The 27,862-nt window shown below is 51.5% G+C and overlaps 1 protein-coding gene across 1 annotated transcript in view; it reads left to right on the top strand.

Moving 5' to 3' along the window:
* The window catches only part of SCUBE3 (signal peptide, CUB domain and EGF like domain containing 3), a 39,380-nt gene extending 11,718 nt beyond the window's left edge, over nt 1-27,662 (top strand). The window contains exons 2-23 of the mRNA XM_089918026.1: nt 3,361-3,483; nt 4,474-4,599; nt 6,356-6,490; nt 7,469-7,594; nt 7,787-7,903; nt 10,067-10,114; nt 12,444-12,560; nt 14,503-14,625; nt 15,138-15,254; nt 15,770-15,895; nt 16,191-16,307; nt 16,444-16,548; nt 16,821-16,937; nt 17,274-17,432; nt 17,696-17,911; nt 18,272-18,433; nt 18,640-18,807; nt 19,315-19,476; nt 19,915-20,112; nt 20,806-20,958; nt 21,081-21,160; nt 22,985-27,662. Coding sequence (XP_089774152.1) covers nt 3,361-3,483; nt 4,474-4,599; nt 6,356-6,490; nt 7,469-7,594; nt 7,787-7,903; nt 10,067-10,114; nt 12,444-12,560; nt 14,503-14,625; nt 15,138-15,254; nt 15,770-15,895; nt 16,191-16,307; nt 16,444-16,548; nt 16,821-16,937; nt 17,274-17,432; nt 17,696-17,911; nt 18,272-18,433; nt 18,640-18,807; nt 19,315-19,476; nt 19,915-20,112; nt 20,806-20,958; nt 21,081-21,160; nt 22,985-23,134 — 2,945 coding nt within the window. The 3' untranslated portion in view covers nt 23,135-27,662. The remainder of the gene's footprint in view (nt 1-3,360; nt 3,484-4,473; nt 4,600-6,355; nt 6,491-7,468; nt 7,595-7,786; nt 7,904-10,066; nt 10,115-12,443; nt 12,561-14,502; nt 14,626-15,137; nt 15,255-15,769; nt 15,896-16,190; nt 16,308-16,443; nt 16,549-16,820; nt 16,938-17,273; nt 17,433-17,695; nt 17,912-18,271; nt 18,434-18,639; nt 18,808-19,314; nt 19,477-19,914; nt 20,113-20,805; nt 20,959-21,080; nt 21,161-22,984) is intronic.
* Nucleotides 27,663-27,862: the final 200 nt, after the last annotated feature.

Genomic DNA, 27,862 nt, shown 5'->3' with positions numbered 1-27,862 from the left:
GGGAAGGGATGGAGAGACGCGGGAGGGGAAGGGATGGAGAGACGCGGGAGGGGAAGGGATGGAGAGACGCGGGAGGGGAAGGGATGGAGAGACGCGGGAGGGGAAGGGATGGAGAGACGCGGGAGGGGAAGGGATGGAGAGACGCGGGAGGGGAAGGGATGGAGAGACGCGGGAGGGGAAGGGATGGAGAGACGCGGGAGGGGAAGGGATGGAGAGACGCGGGAGGGGAAGGGATGGAGAGACGCGGGAGGGGAAGGGATGGAGAGACGCGGGAGGGGAAGGGATGGAGAGACACAGGGGGGGAAGAGTTGGAGAGACACAGGAGGGGAACAGGGCTCAAAGCAGGATGAACATGATTATTAGTCACTGGCATTGCCCAGTGCTCTGTACCTGCCTCTAAGACTCACAAGGGTTACAGGGAAGGGGGTGATCATCCAGTCCGCTTGCCTCCGGGGGCCCCAAAAAGAACATCTAAAACTTTGGATTCCATTCAAAGATTAGAATTAGTTGTTAAAAGATATTTTCCCCAACATGGAGGGCATGTGCAAATGTGTGGACAGAGAATAAGGACTTGGACCTCAGAGTGCCTGGTCTTTCTTCATGCATTTAACCACACTTGAAATGTCCTTTCCCCTTCTAACTGTCTAATGGTTACCCAACTTCCAAAACTCAAACTTGAGTCCCACTCCTCAGGGAGTTTTTTTGGTCCACTCGGGCCCAGGGTATCCCTTATTCAGAACTCGTAAAGCAGTGCTGTCCAGTAGAACATCCTGTGATGTTGGAAGTGTTCCACACCTGTGCTATATCCACTGTGGTAGCCGTTAGCCACGTATGGCTGTTGAGCACTTGGCCTGTGGCCAGGACAACTAAAGAACTGAATTTTAAAGTAATTTAAATTTAAATAGCCACATGTGCGTAGTGGCTACCATCTTAGCACAGTCATAGAGCACCTGTTATCTGAATCAGTGATTTAATAATTATCATCTCAAGCTTCTGATACTTTATTAGGTACTTTACACAAATTATCTCGTCAGCTGTTCACAGCCTCTCATGAGGAGGGATTATCGCCCCCATTTTAAAGAGGAACAAATAAGAGAATCAGAAAACACGCCCTAGAGAGTGGTAGGGCTGGATTTGAACCTGGGACTGGCTGATTATTGTCTTTCTACAATAGGACGTTTCTTAGTACCATTTTCTCTTCATCAGTTGGACAAACTGATTCTCCATGCAGCGTCTTTTTTTTTTTTTTTTTTTTTTTTTGCGGCACGCGGGCCTCTCACTGTTGTGGCCTCTCCCGTTGCGGAGCACAGGCTCCGGACGCGCAGGCTCAGCGGCCATGGCTCACGGGCCCAGCCGCTCCGCGGCATGTGGGATGTTCCCGGACCGGGGCACGAACCCGTGTCCCCTGCACCGGCAGGCGGACTCTTAACCACTGCGCCACCAGGGAAGCCCCATGCAGCCTCTTACTATCTACACAGGTCTCTCTTGCCCTGTCTCATTAACTAGAATTCTATGCCCCCTCTACTCCATCCATTCACTTTGGGATGACTTCCTAGGGTGAGCTAGCAGGCAGATACCATGACTGCAGAGCCTGAGGGAGGTGGAGAATAAGTGTGAATTACAGCAATTAGATCACTGGGCGTGGTGGACTGCTGCAGAGGGGTCAAAGAGTTGGAGGGTAGAGTGCAGAGCTGAATAGAAGCCCAGAAGATTTGAGGCAGGTGTTTGGGAGCACTCTTCCAAATTTCAGTTCCCTTCTTAGCCCCAGGAAGCCTTAGTCCTACCCCGGAAGTTCTTGACATCAAAAAGAAAAGAACAGTTAACTGTTTCAAGCTAGGACTCATGGGTGTCTATAAATTGGAGCAATTACTGATCCACTCATTCATTCATTCAATAAAAAATATATCAAGCACCTTAAGGATTTGGATTCAGTAGGTCAGCAGTCAGGCCTAAGAATCTGCATTTTAACAAAAACCAAGCAATTCTATGACCCATAGATCACACTTGGAAGTTATGATCTTGATTTCAAATCCCATTTCTTTACTTGCAGTTTGCTACACTACCCTGGGTTTCCTAGTTCACAGCTAGAAGTTGTCTCTTCCTCCTCTGATCTTCCCTTTAATGGAGATTCTCAAGCCTGGCTGCATATTAGACTCACCTGGGTAACTTTAGAAAAATAACTGATGACCAGGTCTCAGCCCAGACCAGCTGACCAGAATTTCTGGAGGTAGCACTTGGGTATCTCCTAGGGGAGTTGACTCTGATGTGCAGCCAAGGTTGAGGACCCTCTTTCCTTATCTCTAATGCCCTCGTGGCACTCGACACATCCTGCTTCATGTTACTTTTTTGTCTCTCCTTTTGGCTGGTCAGAGTCATCTCCGAACCTCCACAGCCTTAAATTATAACGCATTTTTGAGTGAAACATTTTCACCTACTTCGGTTCAGCTTTATGGGCACCGTAACATTGCCCCAGAAGTTGGAGTCCTTTGCCCAAAGATGATAAATTATTCTCTTTCCTATGTCCTTTCTGAACGTTGGCTTTTCTGCTAGATCTTGGGTGGCCTCCTCTTCAGCATAGCTCTGTGAGTAGCACCTTGTGTCAGAGCGAGGTACACCTGGGGTTAGATGAAAGAGCTCAGGGTGGTGGGATGGATGGGCCTGGATGAATCAGCTGGAGAGCCGCAAAGGCTGCACTTATCAGGCTTCAGGTTGCTGGTGCCACAGCCCCTGCCAGCTCCTAGTCCCTCTGCTGTTGAGGGATGGGCCTAGGCAAATCTTCCAGGATGGAACTTCTATCCTTTAAAGATTCTTGGCGCCATGGTGGGCAAGTGGGAGCAGGCCTGGTCTCAAGCAGAACTGTGAGGCAGATGAAGACTCCGCAGATGCCCCGTCTCCCTTTCTTCCTCCTTGAATTACCAATAGTCGCTGGACCCTGCCACTTTCCCAGAGGCCACTATCCCCATGCCTTTCTCTTCCCCCTCCCTCTAAGTCTGCTCCTAAGAAAGGTAAACTAATTCACCCTAGGTTGAATGTTTCTAATCAAGTGTGCTACCTACCCAGTCCAAAGGTTTTTTGTTTGTTTGTTTTTAAATCAAAGAGGAGTGTTTCAAATGATGGAATTTTAGCTGTCATTGAGGATTAAGTATTTTTGAGGGGAGTGGGCGTTCTTTCTGAATTCCTGAAATTACAGGAATTTCAGGAATTCAGAAAGATTCTGAAATCGGAGGGGAGGCCACCTGCTTCTGGAGGGGTTGCCCTCTATTTTAGAGGAGAGGGGATTTTGCCCTGAGGGACCACCTTCAAGACACCCCTTAGGAGGTACCAAGAGAGGGTCTCATGTGTTCCTTCTGCCCCTGCCAGATGTGGACGAGTGTGTGGAGGGGACTGACAACTGCCACATCGATGCGATCTGCCAGAACACCCCACGGTCGTACAAGTGCATCTGCAAGTCTGGCTACACAGGGGATGGTAAACACTGCAAAGGTGAGGCTGGGAGGGCACCTGGAGAAGGGGGACCTGCCGGAGAGGGGAAACCCCCACTGAGCTGCTCTCAGTTGGCCACACTGTACATTACACTAAGGCCTGCAGTCCCTGCTGGCGTGGGGAGAGGGCTGGAGGAAAGCTGTTTCTTCCCAGAGAGGGTGTCATTTTCTAATTTGCACAAAGGCCCCACCATATATGCTGGCTAAGGCCCTGGTGGGAACAGTTCACGGCCATACAGCCTGACTGGGTGGGGGGATCAGAATCATGGGACTAAGGCCTGAGGTTCCCTGACACTGGAACCTCCATCTTTAGACCCTTATGCCATGCCCCAAAAGAATGAGAACAGGCAATCTACCCTAGGGGAAATTCATACTATAAACAAACACATCTCCTCATAATTAAAGCAATGCAAATTAAAGCAGTCGAGATGTTATTTTAAATTTATGACCTTCGGTGCTGGTTAAGACTTCCACAAGGTGCACTCGTTCATTCCTGGTGACATTATGAATTGAAAAGTGATTTTGTCATACTAGCAGGAATCTTGAAGTTATTTATACTCTTTGACCCAGGAATTTCATGTTTAGGAACTTGTTCCAAGGAAATTCAAAGAAACTATATGGGAGAATATGTTTTTTGATGCATCATTTATGATAGAAAAATAAATGGAAGGAAACTAACAATAGAGAAAAGGGATTAATAAGTTATGATGTAGCAACATAATGGAATATTTTGCAGCCATGTACAGTGATAATTGGAAAGACTGGATGGAAACGTAAAAATGTTTATGACTTAAGTTTAGATGAAAATAGCAAAATGCAAAATAGTTTGTAGGCTATGAAAGTAACTATGGGAAACAGAGACACATACAGAAGCACACACATACACAGAGGTTCTATATTTTTTAAAAAACCACCATAAGGCTGAACCCAGGGGTGGACAGTCGGGGGCACGCAGGTGGGTCCAGCTGCCTCAACTCCTATTTGCCCACAGATGTGGATGAGTGTGAACGGGAGGATAATGCAGGTTGTGTGCACGATTGTGTCAACATCCCTGGCAATTACCGATGCACCTGCTATGATGGATTCCACCTGGCACATGACGGACACAACTGTCTGGGTGAGCGAGGGTGGGGCAGGGCATGTCTTGTGGAGGAGGAGGTGTTTTTAGCCTTTTCTATTCCCAGGCGAGAAGAGGAAAGTGCACAAAAAGCTGCATTCCCACAAAATAGAAAACAAAGTCAGCCTCCCCCTGGAAACTAGATGCTGAGGATGAAATAATCCTTCTGCTGGATGAAAAACATGAAGGAGATGCTGCTAGAAAGTGTTCTCAGGGGAAGGGCCAGGATATGACAGTAGTGGGCTTAGTCACGGGAGGTGGAGCATGGTGGGAAGATGATTTGGCTCCAGACAGATCCTGGCTCTGCTGCTTACTAGTTATGGAGCCTTGGGCAATAGGGATCGTAGTATCCCACTCAAAGGGCTGCTGTGTGACTCACCATGAGAGAACATGTGTAAAGAGCCCCGTACAATCCTTAGTACATGGTAAGTGCTCAATAAACGGGAGGAATGTCAATGACGATGAGGAGGAGGGGGATGCCGATGCTTCCCTAACCTTAGGGTTATATAGGGTTCAGACTCTTAACCTTTGTCTTTTAGGGGAACCCTAAGTCATCCATGCCCTTGGCTTCAGTTTCCCCACTGAGAACTAGAGGAAAGAACTTGGCTAGAGTAGCAAAATCACAAGGCTGGAATAGAAGGGAGCAAATAGAAGGATAGAATATAGGATGGGGTAAGAGCAGAAAGACAGGGATAGGGAGAAGTCAGGGGTGTAGGAGATGGGACAGGAACAAGGCAAAAAAATGTATACCTCCTTGGCTTTCCCTACAGATGCATCTCTCGGGCAGGAGCCTGCTGGATCTGGGCCTCTCTGCCCTTGGCCAGAAGGGTGAAGGACAGGGTTTCAGGGCGCAGCAGAGAGGATGGGAAGAGGACAGATGAGACCCTTAGGTGTCAGGTCCCTTAGGAGCTAGATTGGTCCATTTGGGTCCATCTCCCTGATGCCTCCCTGTGCCAAGGAAAACTGAGAAGGACTGTGAACTTGGGAGGATAGTAAGCAGCATAGAGATGGAGTCAAGGCATTGAAGTGGGAGCCCCGGAATGAGCTTGGCATTGGGGCCTGGGGGTGGTGATTTGGGGTTGGTAATCAGGGTGTGGCCTGGCAGCTCTTCCCCCATCCCTCCCCGCCAAGCTACCAGACTTTGTTTTGTTAAACCAAAATAGGAGAAAGGCTAGGGAATGTGGCAGCAAGCCCAGGCATGGGGGAAGGGGAGGAAGGACGGGGTCATGGCCTGTCCACAGAAATGGTCCCTGCCCCACAATGAGTTGAAGTTCACTACCTTTCCCCACCCTGCCCCTCCAACCTCAGCCCCGTGGCCAAAGCTCTCCTTGCACATGGAGCCCTGATTCCCTGGCTGCTCATCACAACCAGCTGCCCACAGTTCCTCCCCGTCGTCCGTCTCCATCCTTATCTTCATCTCTGTTTCTCTTGCTCTGACTCCTTTCCTAATGTCCTCTGCCCTCGGACCCAATGTCAACAGGTGAAGGAAAGGGAGGCCATGTTGGAATGTCCCCTCCCCACCTGTGTAACTCCCCAGCTCTGCCCTCTTAGAGTGGCCTCTTCACAGGCAGTGGAACGTTAGCTGATGAGGGGGTGAGAACTGCCTAGCGTAAGGCTGGGAGTTGGATTTCCGTGGAGGGGATGTGCATGTGTGCTGGATTCTTAAGACTGCTTTCAGCCCTGGGTGCTGAAGTCCCAGCGCATGACCAGACCCTGGCCCGCACCCACGGCCTCACCAACCACCTGTCCTGCACAGATGTGGACGAGTGTGCCGAGGGCAACGGTGGCTGTCAGCAGAGCTGTGTCAACATGATGGGCAGTTATGAGTGCCACTGCCGGGAAGGCTTCTTCCTCAGCGACAACCAGCACACCTGCATCCAGCGGCCAGAAGGTCAGCCTGTGACCTGGGAGGGCCCAGCCCTGCACTCCCAGGCTTCTCTCTCCACCTGCTCTGGAGCTTCCCCTCAGTGACCCCTAGGTCCCACCCTCTGCTACTCTTTCTTCTCTTGTCCCTCAACCCAGTTACATCCTAAGGGTTCCATGGACAGATACTTGGGGTTACAGGAAAATCTGGGAGAATTCATTTGGGGCTGGGGGTCAGTATGGGATTGAGGCTACCATGGGACATCCTCTGTGTCCAGACCCAAGATGAGTGTCGCTCCTAATTGTAGATGGCTGAGCCCTAAGCCGATGTTATCTGAGAGGACCTCACCCGTGCCCTATTCCTTGGATTGGCTTGGGAGGGTCAGGCAGGCGTAGTGGGGTATGTGTTGTCTGTTTCTGTGACTCTGCCATTACCCTCCCACCCCCGCCGACTGTGACATCCCTGAGGGCAGAGACTATGCCTAATTCATCTTCGTATCCCCAGAACCTAACATACTGCCCTGCTTGTAGTAGGAGCTTAATAAATACTTGTTGAATAAGACGTGTAGTGATTATCTGTACTAATTACTCCTCACTCACATGATAAATGTTACTTATCTTCTTCCCACTCTGACTGTAAGCTCTTTGAGGAAAGAGATCATGTCTTACATTTTTCTGGATCCTTCCTAGATCCACCCAGTACCAGCACAGTGCTGGACAGCTATTAGACACTAGTTTTTGGTTGTTTGAAGGAGAGGGTGATCATGCAGGGTTGGGAGGCTGGCTGTCAATACTTATATCTCATTCAGAATAGTTCTGAGCTCTGCTCATTAGCACCCAGCTCTATGGGCAGGACAGGGGCCCTGTGAGGGGGAGCCAGTCTCCTCTGTGTTGTAGCCTCAGTGAAATCCTCCCACTTCCCTAGGCCCCAGCTATCCCTTCTAGTTTCTCTTCCTCTAGGCGTGCAGGAGTACAGAACATTCACCGCCCTCCTCTTCCCTTTTAGAAGGAATGAATTGCATGAACAAGAACCATGGCTGTGCTCACATTTGCCGGGAGACACCCAAAGGGGGTATTGCCTGCGAATGCCGCCCTGGCTTCGAACTCACCAAGAACCAACGGGACTGTAAATGTGAGATAACTGGGACGGCAGTGGGGGAGAAGGGGAGACAAAGAGGAAGGGCGTGGGGCCTTGGCAGCAAGAGGTGGGAAGAAAAGAGAGCGTGGGAGAGGCAGCTAGATTAGAGGACCAGTCTCCATGTTATGGAGAACTGGGGTACCCAGGGAGAAGCAAGCTGACAGGCCTTCTGCCCTCTCTGCACAGTGACGTGCAACTATGGTAATGGTGGCTGCCAGCACACGTGCGATGACACAGAGCAGGGTCCCCGGTGCGGCTGCCATGTCAAGTTTGTGCTCCATACCGACGGGAAGACGTGCATCGGTGGGTGAGGCCAGTGGAGAACTCAGTCCACCTGTGATGGGGGTGGGGGTAGGGGCCCTTGGGAACCAGGGGAGGGGGGAGCACATGGGGCCCGAGTGCTGAGAGCAGAATGACTGGTGAGTAGGTTGAAGACCCAGACAATGCCAGGTCTAGTGAGAGACGACTCTGAGAGACTGAAGGGCTCACCTGACCCTCCTGCCCTCCCCCACCCATTGGTTCTGCTGTCCCACCCCTGGGAGCCTCACCATCCTCTTAATCCAGGATAAAGTGTTGCCAGGTTGGGAATAATTAGCAGAGGTGCTTGTTGACGCAGGCCGTGGTTGAGAAGGGGGAGGAAAGCTGGGGCAATGCCATGGATTAAGCCTGCGCAGAGGCCCTGGTTGACAAGTATGGTAAGATGGGAGCCGTCACAACCCAGTGTCCCCACTCTGGAACTGAGGGTGGGACAGAGTGCTCCTTCCTGGAACAACCAGCCTTGAACTGACAAATGGGGTTTCCTGGCTCCAGGTATCTTTTCCTCTCTCTCCTTGCTCTCCTCTAAATCTCCCTTCCAGTCCTCTTACCCTAGGCCCCCCATTTCCTCCTCTCTCCTCCACATTCCAGTGGAGCTCTGCCTGTAGCCTTCCCACTTCCTCGCCAATTCCAGCATCCCATCCCTCTCACCCTGGTTTGGGGCCTTCTTAACCCCTGGACCCCTTGTCCTGAATTCCTAGGCCTTACCTCACATATCTTTAGGTCCCATAGATGAGTTCAGTTCCTTAATTCCTAATTCTATAAAAGTCTTTCGTTTTTATTGTTGTTGTTGTTTGTGAAGGCCAATTGCTATGTGCTCACAGAGCGCTGAGAAAGACAGTGGGACAAGGTGTCCCCTTGGAAAAGTGGGAAATGAACGCAGAGAGTTTGGGCAGGGGGAAAGGCTGTGTTGAGCCAGGCAGGGGCAAGCTTGTCCTGTGGGCACGGATATTTATGAATGGACGTTCATCTCATGGGATACAACATGCTGGGGATGGGAAGGTGTGAACACAGTCACTTGGTGTGTTTATGAGAGACAAGATATTCCGGTTCAGAACCAGACTCTCTCCCATCTCACTCCAGAGACCCACCCCGTCTCTGCAGAGAGCACTGCCTTTCCCCCAGTCACAAGAACTGGGGAGCAGACGGTGCTCTTAAAGGTCTCCCTCAGGTACCTGCTCCAGAGACTTGCACACACAGTTCTAAAGCTCCTTAATTAAAATCTCTCTTGCTGCGTGTTTCCCTCTGAACTAACTCGCCCAAATCTTGGAACATTTTTGGGTCTTCATGTTGCCTTCTCCAGGCTGGTTTGTTCCAGCTCCTTTCATTTTTTCCCTCATAAGTCTAATTCTTCTGCTTTCCAAACCTCCTACGATGCCCTGGACACACTCACACATCCTAGAGACTCCCAGAAGAAATTGCATGCAGTCCCCAAAGAAAAGCTGCATGTGTTAGGACAGAACTTGGGGCCCATGGGTGTGAGGCCAGGTCCCTCTCTGATGTCTTGCTGTTTAGATAGTCCTGAGCACAGCTGCTTTTGAAAATACTCCTATTAAGCTTGAGCTCTTCTCTAGTCAAGACCCATTCCACCCTCTGGGCCATGGCCAAGTGAGGCAGAAGAGAGCAAATGAGGCTGTTCTAAGGTTCATAGCTATGTCCTTTCCAAGTTCCTCTCCCTCTTCTCCAGTAGAACTGATTTTACCTTGACCTGTATCTCATTTTTCTCCCCAGCCCTGGTAGAAGGAAACTTCGTTGTTCGGGGCCATCAGGACATTCAGATTTAGTGGGGAGGCTGAGAGGGCGGTACAGTTTAGCAGAAAGGGTGGGCACCCTCTGGGATTTGGGATTTGGCAGCTTATAAGACTTGAGGTTGCATCCCAGCTCTGCCTTTGGCATGCTGTGTAGTACTGGGCCCATGACTGCCCCTCTCTGAGACTCAGCTTCCCATCAGTCACTCGGTGGGAGCCTGGCTTCTTGGAGGACACCAGGCAGGACAACCCTGGGGAATGAAGTGTAGGAGTCTCAGAGCTCATCATTTGGGGCCAACGGTTTGGGCCTGCAGGGAGGAGGAGGGTGGGGAGGGGTTGGGGCACAGAGGGCCACAGTAGCTCCCGCGCAGCATCTAAACAGCTTTTTTACAATGTCAAACAGGGGAAAGGCGGCTAGAGCAGCACATCCCCCCTCAGGCCGTTTCTAATGGTAAATATGTCTGCTCTCTCCGCTTGCTCTCGCTGGCTTGCTAGGGGAAGGGCTAACCCGCTGGGGCTCCCACTAACCGCATGCCCACGGGCTCCCCTGGCAGCCTGGGTACCGGGCCCATTGAGTGACAGGAAACCTGAGTCCCCACGAGCTGGCCTGGGAGCCTTCATGTTGGTTTTCTTTCTATGATCCTGTCACTCTCCTTCCTCTCCTGCTCCTTTGTCCCACCTTCTAACACCTCACCCCTTCCCAGCCATCTGCCCCCTCCCTCTCTCTGCCTTCTACACAGCTAAAGACCCAGCCAGCTGCACTTACCCATCGTGCCCACTGAGATCGGGGTGGGATAGGGTTAGATGCCATCCCCTCCTTGGGTTCTTACCCATATTAGCTCACAGTCCCAGCATCACTCACCATTCTCTCCCACCATAACAGTTAAGTGCACGACATTTGAGTTCAGACAGACCCAAGTTTGAATCCTGGCTCTGCCACCTTCTAAGTGTGCCACCTTAAGCAAGCTGCTTTCCTCTCTGATCCTCAGTTTACTCTTCTGTAAAAGAGGGAGAATAAGAGTCCTCTCTTAGTATTGCTGTGATGATGGAGATAGTGCATTATAGCATCTACTAAGTGCCTGACACAGAATAAGCACAGATTAAACTGTGATTTAAATACACAGCCTGAAGAGCAGAGGTTTGAGGCAGCCAGAGAGGCCCCTCTGGAGAGCTCTGCCCTGCAGGGGCATGCAGCTATGCCCAGCTTCCTGGTCCAGCCTGGGATGGTCAGTGTGCCAGCTCTACTGCTCCCCATCCTGGATCCCTCAGAATTGACTAGACTTGGTGCAGGATCTCTGTTCCCCTCTCCCTGCTCCAGGGCTTAGAGGGTTTCTTCTTATGCTAAGACCACTCTTGTGGGGGATGGCTTGGCTTGGAGCCTGAAGTCAAGGTTCTCTCCTAGGTTCTTCCCATGGTCTCGGGGAACCTCAGGAGAGACTTAAGGTGGGAGTGGCACATAGGAGATCCCGCTGTGGCTGCTCCCAGACCTGGGCATTTGAGGGCCCAGGGCATGACCAGGGACCCACAGGCAGAGTTGGGCTTCTTCTGGAGTCTTTGCTCTGCGGGTCTCCTCAGTGACAAGGGTTGGGCCTGAATTTTAGGAGTCAAGGATTCAAGAAGATGATAGTACTTTCCAGCACTTTTCTCATTCAGCTCCCCTGCTTCTGAGAACCTCTCTCCTCTCTTCCCTAGTGGAGGCCTCAGGGTTCTGTCTCTCTAATGGGAGAATTCTAGGCCCCCCCAGAGGATGGACCACACCTCCCTCACAGTCCCTGTGTCAGGGCCTTGCACTGTTTGAGCTGATGTTTTTTCTCCTGGGCTCATCTGACTCTCCTGAGCTGCAGTTTAAACCTCTATTTTTCTCCTGCTCTGAATTCAGAAAATAGGGAGAGTGGCCCATCCATACTCCCCCAACTCCGACCTCTCAGCAAAGGGAAAGCTTACCGGTCAGGAGGGGTCAACAGAAGAGACTTAGCTCTGAGGTTCTCTAACTCTCTCACCTATCTTCTTACGCCCTTCCTTCTCCTCTGGATTCTTCTCCTTTTGCCCCCTCCCCTAGCCTAGACAGTATTTCCCCCATTAGGAAAGTAAAACAACAACAGGACAGCCAGCTTATCTCCCTCTGGAACTAAGAGGAGGGCCTGGGAGGAGTTGGAGGTAGCCAGGAAGGGGCTGGGAAATGATGGAGTACTAGCTGTCTCCTCTGAGGATGAGCAGTCAGTCCTGGAACTGGGATCTTTCTTAAGACAGCTGAGCAGGGAGGAAGGGGAAATGGACTGACGGTCATCTCTCAGCTGTCTTAGGAATCACCAGGCTCACTCTTCCCAGGATTGTCCCACCATGACCCCCCACCCGCCAATGAGATAGTCGAGATGGTCGGTGGAAAGAGGAGGAAACTCCTGTTGTCCCTTCTTGATCCCTGGCGGCGGGGACCACCCTTACTTAGCTTCCATCCCTCCCTGCGCCCTCCCCTCTCTACCTCCTCCACCCCCTCAGCACATTCCTGCCTGACAGCTCTGGCTTGTACCTGCCTCACTGCTGTCCACCTTGTTTCAATCAAGTAGGGGGCAGGGAAGTGGACTGCTTGGCTGTACTTGTGAGGGGATGGGGGCGGGAGTGATGGGAGGAAGGGGGCTGGGAGCCTCCACTTAATGCTCCTTCTAAAGCACAGGGAGGCTAAGGCCTTCCCTTGGGCCTCTGTGCTCCCTCCTATACCCTCACGTTTGGGACTCCTCCAAGCTGATAACCAGCTTACCATCTCCCACCTCCCTCCTAAACAGAGACCTGTGCTGTTAACAACGGGGGCTGCGACAGTAAGTGCCACGATGCAGCGACGGGCGTCCACTGCAGCTGCCCTGTGGGCTTCATGCTGCAGCCGGACAGGAAGACCTGCAAAGGTAAGGGTTTTCGGAGGACAGGAGCGTAAGGGTAAGGGGCTGAGGTTGGGACCAGAGATACAGTACCTATTGTGGGACCTCCTCAAGCCCCTGGAGACGATCCTGATTGTAAATAACTGAGGCTGTGGCTAAGGCTTGTCTCCTGCCCACCTTTCCCCATCTCAGTTCAAGGGGCACAAAAAAAGTCCAGCCTGGGGCTTCCCTGGTGGCGCAGTGGTTGAGAGTCCGCCTGCCGATGCAGGGGACACGGGTTCGTGCCCCGATCCGGGAAGATCCCACGTGCCGCGGAGAGGCTGGGCCCGTGAGCCATGGCCGCTGAGCCTGCGCATCTGGAGCCTGTGCTCCACAGCGGGAGAGGCCACAACAGTGAGAGGCCCGCGTACCGCAAAAAAAAAAAAAAAAAGTCCAGCCAGTTCCTTAGTGTCCCTGCCCCACTTTGTTTTCCTTACTCTTATTCCCATTTCCCCTATGGGTCCCTAACCCTCTTGGTTAATGGACGTGCCATTCATGTTTGTTCCTGGGTCTAGAAGAATATTTGAGCCCTATGTATGCACAAGGTCACAGGTGTGTTCCATAACCTTCTTAACCCACATTCCCCAGACCTTCCCCGAGGAAAGGCTCTCCTGGTCAGAAGGAGATTAGGGTAGCAGTTGGAAGCACTGATGCTGGAGCTTGGCTGCCTGGGTTCAGATTCCAGCTCTGCCTCTTATTAACTCCGCAATCCTGGGCTAGTTACTTAGTGTCTCTGCGCCTCAGTTTCACCAAGTAAAGTGCTTGCCTCATAGGAATGTTGTAAGGATTAAATGAGTTACATATAAACTATATGTAAAGTCTTAGAACAGTGCCTGGCAAATGGTGAACACTCTGTGTTAGCTATTATTATGGTATAATGTCCCACATTGTCCATTCTATTTTCCCCACCTTTTAATTAGCCAGGTTTAGGGGAAAGGTGGAGCGGGGGGGGGCGGGGAAAGGGAGGGTAGCCATACTGAAAATTGTGATTCATCAGGTCTGTGTCCCTTGGTCACAAGGAGTGGGGACTGGAGGAAGGCCTGGGCTTGCTCTTTGTGTCTTTTGGCCCAACAGCTGGTAGAGAGGCCTCGGAGGAGGTTGGGGTGCGGGGGAGGGCTGGGGCCGCAGGTCAGACAGCCAGAGCTGAGAGGTTTGCTGCTAGGAAGGACTGTTGACAGGTATGCTAAGAGTGAAGTGGAAGACTGCCCCCTCTGCCCCCTCCCCCAAGTAGGGGTGAGTAGCCTGGGTCCTGTCTGCCACCCGCTTGGGGAACTTGACCTCAGGAAGGAAGCCGCTCACGCCCCCCTCCTTCCCTTCCCTTCCTAGTGCTGAAAGCTGCCTCAGGCCTGAGTCTCTCCAGACCTCTCACAGCCCAGCCCCCTGCCTGGCCCCCACCCCTCCCCCCATCAGCTCCCCAGCCTCACTGGCTCTCCTGGAGGTCCTCCCTGCCTGGCCTCTCTTCTAGCTCCTCCTCTCTGAAGCGCTGCCCCTTTGAATCTCCACCTCTCTGACCCCCGCCCCCCCCCCCCCGCCCCCGTGCTCTTATGGCAGGCAGGGGTGGGAGACAGTAAGGGGATAAACCCTGTCCACCAGCTTTCTTGGGAGGGGCTGTCAGTGGCAGAGTGAGGGGCATGGACTAGCCCCCTGTAAGTCAGGTGCCCACCTACTTCTAGGCAATTACCTGAGGGCCTGACACTGGTTCCCATCTTTCCCCTTCTAAGAAGACTCAGTCTCAGGAAACAAGGTTGTTACTAATGGCCACAGATACCCTGAACGGGGGGAGAAACAGAGACGGGAGAGAGAAAGAGGCAGGCCCAGGGCTCTCCTTGATTCTCCCTGTCTCTGTGAGGGAGGGAGGGATCTTGTCTCCCTATTTGTCCCCAGCCTTCAGTATTACTCTGATTCTCTCTCCTTTGCCCTGCCTCCCCAGACATAGATGAGTGCCGCTTGAACAATGGGGGCTGTGACCACATTTGCCGCAACACAGTGGGCAGCTTCGAATGCAGCTGCAAGAAGGGCTATAAGCTTCTCATCAATGAGAGGAACTGCCAGGGTGAGCAGACTTGGGCCAAGGGCAAAGCCTTTGGAGAGTTTCTCGGGATAGGAGAGCTTCAAAGAGGCCAGAGGGCCAGAGCCTGAGAAGCTCAAAGGACACTGTGGAGAGTCTCCATAGGGTGTGTTGTGCTGTGAATTAGCAAATGTGCTCCTTCCTCTGGGCAAACCAGCTCTACGCTGGGGCACATGGCTTGGCAAGAAGTGAGGGATGGATTTCACCCCAGTTCCTACCCTTGGCAGGATCTGACGAGCCTAACCACACATGGTGGCCCTGATCCATAGGCACCGGACCTCAAGAGTTCCTGACTCCAAAGACTCCAAATGGAGCGGGCTTAGGGGGTGGGTAGGCATTGCTGAATTGCTGATCTTAGGGCTGGGCCAGAGGTAGGAACTCTTTTCAGTTTAAGGGAGAGAGCCAAGGCCCCTCCCTGGGGCCCTTCACCTGAGCACGGAGTCACAGGGTCATGTGCCTCAAGACAGATTCGGCGGCTTGAAACCTTGCTCTTCCAGATATAGACGAGTGTTCCTTTGATCGAACCTGTGACCACATATGTGTCAACACACCGGGGAGCTTCCAGTGCCTCTGCCATCACGGCTACCTACTGTATGGTGTCACCCACTGTGGGGGTAAGTCAGCAAATCTGGACCCTCAGCCACCCAGCCCCTCTCAACTCCTCACCCTTCAATTGAACGAGTCCCTGAGTTGGCTGGTGGCTGTGGGCAATCCCCAGGTGCGTGTGCCATGTCTGCATTCATCATGATGAAGTGGGAGAGATTAAGACAATTGAGAGATTAGAGTATCAGGGAACAGCATCCTGTTTCCGAAACTTCTGTCTCCCATCCCCATCACTGCCTCTTGACTCCCATCCTTAGCTTCCAAATTACAGCCCCACTGGTGGGTAGGAGTGGAAGGCTTTAAAAAGCTTGTTAGCTTGGTCCCTTCTCAATCCTTCTTTTGACTGGGAACAGAGATTAGGGAAGGAGGTCCTAGGTTTGAGCTCTTCTCGGGCCGGGAATCATCTCAGAGTGCCTGGAACTCTAACCAAAGGTCCTCACTCACTGCCCACTCTCTGGCTCCTACTTCCCCCCACCCACCCCCCACCCCTTACTGTTTGTCTGTGCCTCCCTCCTCCCTCGCCCAGATGTGGATGAGTGCAGTATCAACCGGGGAGGTTGCCGCTTTGGCTGCATCAACACTCCTGGCAGCTACCGGTGTACCTGCCCAGCAGGCCAGGGCCGGCTGCACTGGAACGGGAAGGATTGCACAGGTGGGCAGCGCCCTCTGCTGGCTGAGTCTTGAACTGCAGTTTCAGGGTGGGGGGTAGTTGGGGTCCTGGGAAATGTGGAGTTCCATACTGAGGAAGGTATGAGGTAGTAGGAGATGGAGAATGTAGCCATTTGAGATGTGAAGTTCCTGGTAAATAATCCCTTCATTCATCTCCGTGTACAGTTGCAGTTCTACATGTAGCTAATTCTCTTCCTCCTAATTACTTGACTGACGGACTGACAGAGAGGGCGGGAGAGGAAGACCCTCTCCTCCTCAGGCTTCTCTCCACTTCCTAGAGCCAGTAAAGTGTCACAGTAGTCCTGGTGCCTCGAAAGCCATGATCAGCTGCAGTCGGTCTGGGAAGAAGGACACCTGTGCCCTGAGCTGCCCCTCCTGGGCCCGGTTTTTGCCAGGTACAGGGAGGAGGTTGCTGGAGGGCTGGCAGGGGGGAAGTCTGGCTGTTTAGGCAGCTCCTCTGGTCCCCTTGGATCCCTCCAGCCAGTGGGGGTCAGGGGGCAGGTCAGAGCTGTGACAGCCCCCTTCTCTCAGAGTCTGAGAATGGCTTCACCGTGAGCTGTGGCATCCCCAGCCCCAGGGCTGCTCCAGGCCGAGCTGGCCACACTGGGAACAGCACAAACTCCAACCACTGCCATGGTGAGCACCAGCCCAGAGGCCTTGTTCCATGCTACTCCCTGGCTTATTAACCCCTATTTCTCTTCCTTATTAATCCTCCTGGCCTTACTTTTTCCTGGATCCCCTTCTTTCCTCTGTAATTCTCCAGCCCTGCTGGAGAACAGCCGATGCCCTTGGCTATCGTAGTCCCTCTCCTCCAGCCAAGCCGCTGGCCCCAGCTTCCCAACATCCTTTATAGCAGCCCCCACCCTCAAGGGACCCCCAGGCTGTGCTGAGCTCTGCCATCCCTCTAGAGGCTGCAGTGCTGACGGTTAAACAGCGGGCTTCCTTCAAGATCAAAGATGCCAAATGCCGTTTGCACCTGAGAAACAAAGGCAAAACGGAGGAGGCCAGCAGAATCCTGGGGCCAGGTCTGGACTGGGGACCCCACTCCAATGGGCTATCTGGCCACCAAACCCTTCCCACCCCTCAGCTCTTCTGCTTAGTGGGATCTCCAAAAACCCACTGGCACCCTGAATTCTGGACAGAACAGGGGAAGAAACAGTTGTAGGCATAGGGTCCAAGGAAGTCCTAGGATATCCCCCCCACCAACTGATTAGCATCTTAGACTACAAGAGAATTGAGATAGTTATAGTCAGAGATCTGGTGAGATCTGTCTGAGTTGGGGTGGAAAAGTGAGAGCTGGGAGTAAGAACATTCCCTGTCTCCAGGGGGTGCCCCTGAGGTTGACAAGGCCTCTCCCCCAGGTGGTGCCCCCTGCTCTGACTGCCAGGTCACCTTCATCCACCTCAAGTGTGACTCCTCTCGGAAGGGCAAGGGCCGGCGGGCCCGGACCCCTCCAGGCAAGGAAGTCACTCGGCTCACCCTGGAACTGGAGGCAGAAGTCAGAGCCGAAGAAACCACAGGTGGGACTTGGGACACCGTTGGGAGGAGGGTGGAAAGGGGAGGGCAGAGATGGGCAAACAGCAGTGAAGGAAGGGGCAGAGCCTGTATTAAGGGCAGACCCTGCCTAAGGCCAAGCCCAGGAGCCAGTCCCTCTCACCACGACCCTCCTAGCTCCTAGCTTTGCTTCCTTGCCCTCCTGCTCACAGGGAGGAGGGACTCTTTCTTTCTTTTCCTTCTCTTTCTTTCTCTTCCTTCTCTGACTCATAACACCATCCCCCACCAGCTGGCTGTGGGCTACCCTGCCTCCGACAGCGGATGGAACGGCGGCTGAAAGGGTCCCTGAAGATGCTTAGAAAGTCCATCAACCAGGACCGCTTCCTACTGCGCCTGGCAGGCCTTGATTATGAGCTGGCCCACAAACCAGGCCCAGTAGCTGGGGAGCGAGCGGAACCAGTGGAGGCCTGTAGGCCCGGGCAGCACCGCTCTGGGGCCAAGTGTGGTAAGGGAGCTTGCTGGGGAACAGGGGAGCAGGGGAGTAGGGAAGGCTCAGCTTGGGTCTGGTTCAGAGCAGGACACTTTACGGCCTCGGTTGCATCTCTCAAATTGTGAGGCAGCCAAGACACTCCTGCCCATCATCACCCCCTCCTTGGTCCCAGGCTGAAATCTAGAGGGACATCATGTCGGGCCACCAACCCTCCTGCACATGGCTTTGGCCCCTGATCCTCCCAAGCAGGATTCTGTCTGTTCCCAGACAAAGAGATTCTCCTTGAATCTGGGGGGAGAGGGAAGGGGAGTCCCAGACCTGGGTGGTGGGAAATAGGTGGGGGGTGGGTGGCTAGCGCGGCCGACTCTCCCTCAGTCAGCTGCCCGCAGGGAACGTATTACCACGGCCAGACGGAGCAGTGTGTACCATGCCCGGCGGGCACCTTCCAGGAGAGAGAAGGGCAGCTCTCCTGCGACCTTTGCCCTGGGAGTGATGCCCACGGGCCTCTCGGAGCCACCAACGTCACCACATGTGCAGGTGCCAGGGGAACAAACAATACAGAGTGGGGTAGGGTGGGCACTGGGACGCCCATGGGCATGGGATTTCCCAAGGCAGGCCCAGGCCCCAGGCCACTCTCCTAGTCAACATCCTGTTTGTGTGTGCCTCTGTCCCCTGAGACTGGGTGACCCCGTGGGGATGACCAGGAACATCCCCATCAGAGTTGGGCCCTCGGTTTACTGCAGGTCAGTGCTCACCTGGCCAACACTCTGTAGATGGCTTCAAGCCCTGCCAGCCATGTCCACGTGGCACCTACCAACCTGAAGCAGGACGGACCCTGTGCTTCCCGTGCGGTGGGAGCCTCACCACCAAGCACGAGGGAGCCGCCTCCTTCCAAGACTGTGACACTAAAGGTGAGTGGGCTACTCCCCCCGGTACAGGACCCCAACCCCAGCTACTTCCAAAAAACTCTCCAAGTCCCCAGAGTAGACCCAAGTATGTTGCCCTACCATCTTCCCCAAACCGGGAAAGGCCCAGCTGCATGACCAACCCCCGCATCCTACTCATAGGACCCGTCCTGACCCTCCACCAGTCCCAAGCGTGGGAATTGGGGAATAGCTAACAGTTCTACTTACCCCTCTGCTTTGGAAAGCTGGTGTCACCTTCCCCTCTATACAACAAATGAGTTTCTGTACAGGTTTGCGACTGTGCTCAGTGCCTTGAAAGAACAGGATTGGTGCTGTAGCCAACCACTCTGTCAAGTTCGTTTTCGCCTGAGCTTAAATTCTGGCCTGACTAGGGAAGGTTGGGACTCTAGAAGGAACTCTGATGTCTTCATTCACTCTCTATGACGATGTGTCCTGCCCCAGAACTCCCGCTTGCCTGCCATCTTAAATCCTACCCTTCCCCCTTGCCTGCAGTCCAGTGCTCCCCTGGGCACTACTACAACACCAGCATCCATCGCTGTATCCGCTGTGCCATGGGCTCCTATCAGCCCGACTTCCGTCAGAACTTCTGCACCCGCTGTCCAGGAAACACAAGCACTGACTTTGATGGCTCCACCAGTGTGGCCCAGTGCAAGAGTATGTGTCAGGCCAGGCTGTGGAAAAAGGGGTGGAGAGGCCTGGGAGCAGTGGGCATGGGAGGAAGCCGGAGGTGGGCAGGGAGTAAACCAACAGGGAGCAGGGCTGGGCAGTGGATGGGCAGGAAAGTCCCACCCTCCATCTCTCCCCAACCCACTCAACCTCAAGACGGGTTGCTGGGCTGGGCCCTGTAGCACCCTCTCCCTGGAGAGGAGGGAGGCAGGTAGTGGGGAGGCAGGGACAGGTAAAGTGAGATTAGAAGGTACTAAAAGGGCAGGAAGGAAGGGAGACCCAGAACTTGGAGAAGAGATGATGACTAAGAAGGAGGCTCCCTACGTGTATCTGATTTCCACTTCAGAACTCTTCAATTTCCCCAACCTATTTCCCCACTGACTTCCCTTCTCTTTCTTGCTTTGTCCACCGGGGCTTGGCCTACAGATCGCCAGTGTGGTGGGGAGCTGGGTGAGTTCACTGGCTATATCGAGTCTCCCAACTACCCAGGCAACTACCCAGCCGGCGTGGAGTGCGTCTGGAACATCAACCCCCCACCCAAGCGCAAGATTCTTATCGTGGTACCCGAGATCTTCCTGCCGTCTGAGGACGAGTGTGGGGACGTCCTCGTCATGAGAAAGAACTGTGGGTGGCTGCAGAGTTGGGCCAGGGAAGGGCAGTCCAAATCTGGTTGGGAGGGAGAGAGAGAGAAAAAAATTGGTGCTGGAAGAATTGGGGCAATGATGAGGGAGGCCTCGGAGCAAAGGAAAACAGCAATGAATGCTACATGTTCGGTGGAGAGCAGAGTTAAGAAAGCCAGCTTTGGGAGCAGAATTCCAATAGTCTTACATGTGTCACTTTCCTATTCTAGTATTTTTTTTTATTTTATTTTATTTTATTTTTTTTGCGGTACGCGGGCCTCTCACTGTTGTGGCCTTTCCCGTTGTGGAGCACAGGCTCCAGACGCGCAGGCCCAGCGGCCATGGCTCACGGGCCCAGCTGCTCCGTGGTATGTGGGATCCTCCCGGACCAGGGCACGAACCCATGTCCCCCGCATTGGCAGGCGGACTCTCAACCACTGTGCCACCAGGGAAGCCCATATTCTAGTATTTTTACTGTTCCATTCACTTAAATGTCAAATTTCTTACACTGTGTGACTGCCTGGATGTCAAAGAGGAATTGTGGAACAAGCCCAGGGCATTGAGAGAGAATATGTGTATGCTGGAGGGTAGGGGAGCTACATACATGAGGGAGGGCCTCTGTCAGCATGATTCCTCACTCTAGGAGGACTTGGAGAGCTTGCCCTGCTCTCTCCTGACCTGCTGCTTGCCTTCCCAGCCTCCCCATCCTCCATTACCACCTATGAGACCTGCCAGACCTACGAGCGCCCCATCGCCTTCACAGCCCGCTCCAGGAAGCTCTGGATCAACTTCAAGACAAGTGAGGCCAACAGCGCCCGTGGCTTCCAGATTCCCTATGTTACCTATGATGGTGAGCAAGGGCAGAAGAGCCAGGGAAGTGGGTGAGAAAGGGGAGGCTCATGGGTGTTGGAGGGAGCAAGGAAGCAGGAGGAGTTCCCACCCCTGAGCCCCTCTCCTTCGCTGACCTTGCAGAGGACTATGAACAGCTGGTTGAAGACATTGTGCGAGACGGCCGGCTCTATGCATCTGAAAACCACCAGGAGATTTTGAAGGTGAGTGAATATGAACAGTAGTGATGGCCAGTGTTTAACGAGCACGTAGCAATGTGCAGGCAATATGCTAAGTGCTGACTTGAATATCCTCATTTGATTTACACAGTAGCTCTATGAACTAGGTGCTTCCATCATTCCCACTTTACCGATGAGAAAACTGAGGCACAGAGAGTTAGAGCACTTGCCCAGTGGCAAAGCTGGGATTTGAGCCCAAGCCCGTCTGACTGCAGTGTCACTCACACTGTCTTACACTCTGGGTGAAGAGGAAGGGAGGATGAGGAGATGAACTGTCCTTGACCTCTTCCACCAAGACACATACGGAAAATGTGGTTTAGAAAGATGCTTTTGCATAAGTCCCTGCCTTCCCTTACTCCCTCCTCAGTTCCCACAGAAAAACAGCAGATCTAGTACAGCGTTTCTCAGAGTTAATTCGGTATAGACCTCTTTTAAAGGAAAAGGAATGTTTCCAACATTGAAGGATGGTCTGGATACCTAGGTCTGTGGATCCCAGTTTGAGAAAATCTTACTAAAGAAACTATATAGTCCTAGTCACAGTATTATCCTTCATACATTATCCATGCAAAAAAGTTATCTTTACGATAAATAAAATAATTTTTGTATTATTATCAAAATGAGACACAATGACAAAAATCTAGAACTTGCAGACTGCAAAGAGTATAATTTCAGCAATGCTTTTCAAAAATTTTTAGAGCATCTGACTCCTTATATCAAATGTGCTGTGGAACTCCAATGCATAAAGTAGAGGCACCATTTTGATTAAAGTGGAGATGAGAGGCTGGAAGCTCCACCCCTTGTTTTAAAAATCTGCTGATGCAATGGAAAGAACACTAGCCTAGAAGCCAGAAGAGCTGAGTCCTAATGCACAGTGCTTGGCACCCTGTAGGCTCTCCACACATCATGTTGCTGTTTCAGACAGGGTGATCAGGGAAGGCCTCTGAGGAGAAGAGACCTGAAGGAGGTGAAAGGCTACCCATTAGAAGATCAGGAGAGGAGCATTCCAAGCTCAGGAGCATGGGAGCCATGTGGCATGTTCAAGAACCTTGAGGCCAGTGCAGCTCAGCAGAGTAAGGAAGAGTCAAGACGGGGATAGAGGAGAGACAGCAGGGCACAGATCACATTCAGCCTATGGGCCATGAAAGGGATTCAGCTTTACTGAGTGATAAAAGAAACCAGACTCAAGAGGGAGGGGATATGGGGATATATGTATACATATAGCTGATTCATTTTGTTGTACAGCAGAAACTAACACAACACTGTAAAGCAATTATACTCCAATAAAGATATAAAAGATAAATTAAAAAAAAAAAACAAACCAGAGAAGTGTTTAGAAAAGAAGAAGGACGTGATCTAATTAAAAACCAAAAAAGTCATTCTGGCTGCTGTGGGGGAGAACAGTCTGTAGAAGGACAAGGGTAGGTAGAAGCATGGAGACCAGTTAGGAGGCCATTGCCAAGTGAGAGATGATGGTGGCTTGGACAGGGTGGTAGCTCTGGAGACAGTGAGAAGTGGTCTGACCCTGGATATATTTTAAAGGTAGAATCAACAGGATTTGCTGTGGTTGTGAGCAAGAGAGAGGGGTCAAGGATGGCTCCAAGGACTGGGACTGAGCGATGGAAGGATGGAGCTGCCACTGACTGAGTTGTAGAATTCCAAAGGAGCAACAGATGGGGGGATGGGAATCCAGAGTTCACTTCTGGATATGCCTATTAGACATCAAGAGGGGCTGCTGCTGAGTGGAGGCTGGTGGTCCTCTCTCCCGCCACTGACACTGATGCTGACATTGCTACCTGCCATCCTCTGCAGGACAAGAAGCTCATTAAGGCCTTCTTCGAGGTGCTGGCCCACCCCCAGAACTACTTCAAGTACACAGAGAAGCACAAGGAGATGCTGCCCAAATCCTTCATCAAGCTGCTCCGCTCCAAAGTTTCCAGCTTCCTGAGGCCCTATAAATAGTGCCGCTAGGCCCAAGACCCAGGTTTTGAAGCCCCCAGACTCTTTAGCCCTCAGAGCCGGCAGCCCCCACCCTCAGATGAGGGACTCTCTCCGATCTCTCTTTTTGGAGAAAAAAAAATCTCCATATAGACCAAGCACTCTCCCTTTCCATTCCTCTAGCTTCCTTTCCTTGTCTCTTTCTGCCTCGCTCTTTCTCTTTACTCATTTCCTATATGCTCCCTGGAAAAGCCATTCAGTGCTGGCTCTGTTCTCCCGAGGGGTGAAGGAACAGTATCCTGCTCCCCTCCCCAGCCACACTGCCCATTTTACCAGCTCACATCCCTGACCCTATCAGCTTGGAAGGGTGCTAGAGGCCCACGAAGGAAGTGGGTCTAGTGGGGAATGGGGAGGGGGAAGAGGGGCTTCTGCCGTTATAGGTTGTGCCTTGCTAGACAGGAGCCAAAATGTCCCCTGGCTGTGCCCCCCAGGAATATTCTAACAGCCCAGGGTTCTGCCAAAGAAGCCTTTGACTTACAGGCTTAATGCCAGCACTCGTCCTCTGGGACACGTGGTTTGAGCCCTGGACTGCCCACACAGCCAGCTTTCCTGTCTACACAGCTCCTCTCCTTCTTCGCTCACAACTGCCTGGGGTCCAATTCATGAGGGCTTACAAAAGGCCCACACCACTGGCTAGTGGACACCAGCTGACTGAGGAAGAGCAGCAGGAATTACCGTGTTGAATAGGCGGCTGCTGCTCCCCAAGAGAAAGACTTTATCTCTGCAGGACAGAAACCAGGTTTTAAAGCATCGGCAAAAAAAGAAAACGGAAAAAGAAAGAAAATGTGTCCTCTAAAGGACTAGACTACAGAACAATTGGAAGCCAGCCTCAAACACTAATCCCTTTTCTTACTTGTCTTCCCTGGCCCAGCCATTCCCTCACTCCCACCTGAGTGCTCCCTGGGGGAGCCCTACTCCCCTTGCTAAGTATTGTCCTTAAAGAAACATGGCTGCTGACCAAAAGCCAGCTTGGGCCTTGCCCCCAGAGTTATCTTTCCCTTGTAGTCCCAGATGGCTTGTGGGCCCCACCAAAGAGGACCCCGCTCTGCAGCCAGCCCAGAGCCACCTACCTCTGGCCCCAGGCCGTGGGCAGCAAGAGGAATGTGTGCACTTGGCGAGCCTTCTGCCATCCTGTCCACATCTAATAAGTGCAATCGTTTTGAGTCTTTCTGTGTTGACTAGAGGGAGGGGTTTTTGTTTTCTGGTTTTGTTTTTTGTTTTTGTTTCTTTTTCCTCTATTAGAACAACCCTATTTATAGCTGCCTAAGAGAGAAGAGTGTATGTTTGGAGTGGAAGAAAAAGGTTTTGAATCTCATGAGCCTTGAGCGCTGGAGCATCTGATCTGTCTCTACTCCCCCAGCAGAGGCACCTGATATGTAGGATATGTAATTCTGGGGACTTGATGGAGCGGGAAGAAGAGGGACCTGTGTTTGCTAAACCAATCCCACCATCCCTGTGCCTCCATGAATTCAGCATGGACCTCAAGACTGTAGAGGCCGATGGAATTGGCTAGTGATTCTCCACCCCAAGTAGGGAAAACCTCCATCGTTTCCCTGCTTTCATCCAGCTTTCCCCTGATGTGCACATGGAAGAAGACCAGGACAAACCCCCTGGGGATAGGCCGACTCAGGGCCCTGAGGCCAGAGACAAGGCTGTGGGAGCCAAGAATAGGACAGTTATCCAGGCATGGAGTTGTTTGCCTGACGTTGGCCATTCTGCCTACCCCTGTTTGCCATTTCCTCTTGGAGCTGACTTCAAGCCTAGCTTCCTCAACTACTGCTTTTCAAAAGGAAGAAGAATCAAGTCCATGCCCAAGTCCAGATCCTGCACATACTCCACCTTCAATCCACTGCTGCCTATAAAATTATTTTCCATTTGCTCCTTCTAGTTCCCCCAAAGCTGTAGCCCTATTCAATCAAAGGCTAACGGTTGACTCCTAGGGCTCACTTCTAATGACCGTCTCAGGCTATTGCTCCCCAAGGAGGCTCAACACTAAATAAAGGAGCCGGACACCCCCCCAATCAGTAGCATTCACCAACCGAAACAGCCTTAGGCAGTAGGTAACCAATGTCACAACTAGATCCCCTGACATCCATTAGCCAACACCATGGCCCTTGGGGATAGAGTGTCTGGCTGCCTTTGTCTCTCTGGGTCAAAGAAGGCTCTGCTGTAGAGATACAAAACAGCTGCTTCCAAGCAGCGGAATGGTCATTTAATAGAAGTATCCACACTTCCCAGGAGATGCCATGAAAACTGCCTTAATCAACTTTGACCATCCTCATTCTCCACCAGAAGCTAGGATAACTTTCTGATTCCTCTCTCCCTACCATTTTGCATCTCTCTCAGAAAGCCAAACAGTCAGAGTGCTTCCCAGTTCATGCCTTCAGGGTCTGACTTCTTGCTCTCCATTCCTTTCCTGTCACCCTCATACACACACATAAACACACTTCCTCTAACCATTAATTCCATGGTTTCCGGGGCTTGCAAATTATTTCCACAGTATGGAAAGTAGAGACCACCAAGCTTCTTAACTAATGTCAAGACAGATCTTGGAGAGCAGGTGAAGACCTGCTAATGTCCACCAAGTTTAATTTAGGTCGTCCAAGTTGCGAGTTAAGAACCCAGGCAAAGCTGCTCCTAAACCTGCAGAGGAAGCTGGCCCAGGGGCATCAAACTAAGGGTTAGTGGATTGAGGAGTCAACATTCAGGGACTCTCTAGGCCTTTACAGGTCAGACAGAAAAAGAGGTTTTTACCACTGTAGGGAAGTGGGAAGATGGTATAAATGGGAACCCTTCATGAACTAGCCAAGAGGCCTCTCTGCAGGATGAGGTATTCGTAGGGCCGCAGTACTGCGAGGCCTCATTTTTCTTAGTACAAAACCTGCCCTGATCTGAGTCTGGGAATGGGAAGCCATTCCTGCAAGGGCTGCAAGCGCCAAGTGATGCATATCAGAAAGGCACTTATGTCTTCAGCAACGTGGCAATCTCTTTTTACTTCTCTGCCTCTGTCTTTCTGTATTATTGGGCCAGGCCCATTCCCTAAACCTTAGAGAACAAAGTCAGGACAAAACTGACCAGAGCCTGGACTTGAACTGCCCTGCCCCAGGCCTACAAATTCCCAGAGGTTGACATTGAGCAGTGACTGCTCAGACTCTGCCAGGATTGGATTAATTTGAGGTGGTGGAGGCTCAGATTTATTGCTGAAAGTTCAGTAGTACAGTCCTGGTCTTTAGTCCTAATGAAAGTTTTCATATCCAGGAAGTTTTCTCCATATGCATGTTTGAGGTGACTGTGGAGATTAGGGGGCCATATCTCAAATGTCAGAAAATATTATAGAGCGTTCAGACTTCTGTATTTGCTGCTTAACCTCAATATAACAGGCTCAAACTAGAGGAAGGGAGACAAAGTATAACTGACCACAAGCAGAAAATAATGTTAACCTGCTTGGCTTCTCTCCTAAGCACTGTAAGAGAAAAGTGGAAGCCAACAACACAAGGATACCTTTAAATTTGACTTGTCTCAAAGGTAGCCCACTCTGTCCTTGGGCCATTACTTGGACTAGGAACCCTCTACAAAAATATATGATAAGAGGGAATATAACCCCCAGTTCTTTTATCAGCTTATCTAGACAACACAGATTGTAACAGTTTGGACAAACCAAAAACTTTACTCTTCTGTGTGAGTCGAACTTAAGTTTCAGAGAATAACCATTGCCGTGTGGGAGGCTTTTTTTCTTTAATGCAAAAGAAATCTCAAAATATTGTATTTATATCTACCTTCCACTGCTGCCGATATAGTAAGCATCTACTACACAACAATAAATGATGCAGTTCATAGAGTATTTTGCACTTGGGGGAAAAAATGTATCTGAACTTGTAAAAAGAAATGTTTGGATTTTGTATTGTCTTTTTTTATTATTATTATTAAAATACTAAATGAAACTTCTCAGCCTGGCATCTTTTCCTCTCTCAATGGCTTACCCTAGAGCTGGAAAAAAGCTCTGAGGAGACAAAGTGTCTTCTTGCTTCCAGATAGGACTTACCCCAATTTTTCATTTATCCATCTTATTCCTAATGATTTTAGAATTTGAAAAGGCTTGTCTGTTTTAAAAAGCAGTATCAAGAATTATCCCGAGTGGGGGAAATTTGGGGTATCGTTGCTTATCATAGTACAGTCCCCAAAATCTAGCCAGGCCACAGGTGGTTAAGATACTTCCCTAGTAAAGATGTCCCATCTCTAGCAAAGTACCAGCACTGAGATTCACCAACGTTGTTCTTTTTATGCAGTACATTCTTGGCCGCCAAACAGAATTCTGAAATGGAGATCATTCAGCCACTACCACCATTACTATACAGGTCTCGGGAATGCAACCTCTAACCCCTTATAAATGAACAGTAGCCATTTCTAGGCTCAGAGATGATAGATAAAACTTAATTGTTGTAATTACATAATTCCCTGACGTGACATTTTATTGGATTTAATAGCTACATGATATAGCCCTTTAAGTGGAACAAGGAAAAATCTACCTGATCAAAACATATGTTGGGTTAGCCTACCAGAATCCTGAACTTCCCCATCAGCATCTATAAAGGAGACAGGTGCATTCTACTCCACAATTGCTGAGCTCCTGTTACATGCCAGGCATCGCGCATCAGGCCATCACAGCTTGATAGCAATAGCCATGCTCAAGAT

Source organism: Delphinapterus leucas, chromosome 10, assembly GCF_059928025.1.
Source record: "Delphinapterus leucas isolate spDelLeu-1000000601 "Yukka" chromosome 10, BTC_Dleu_Yukka2, whole genome shotgun sequence".
Lineage (NCBI taxonomy): Eukaryota > Metazoa > Chordata > Mammalia > Artiodactyla > Monodontidae > Delphinapterus > Delphinapterus leucas.
The sequence above is the reverse complement of the archived record's forward strand: the minus strand, read 5'-3'. Positions and strand labels throughout refer to the sequence as shown.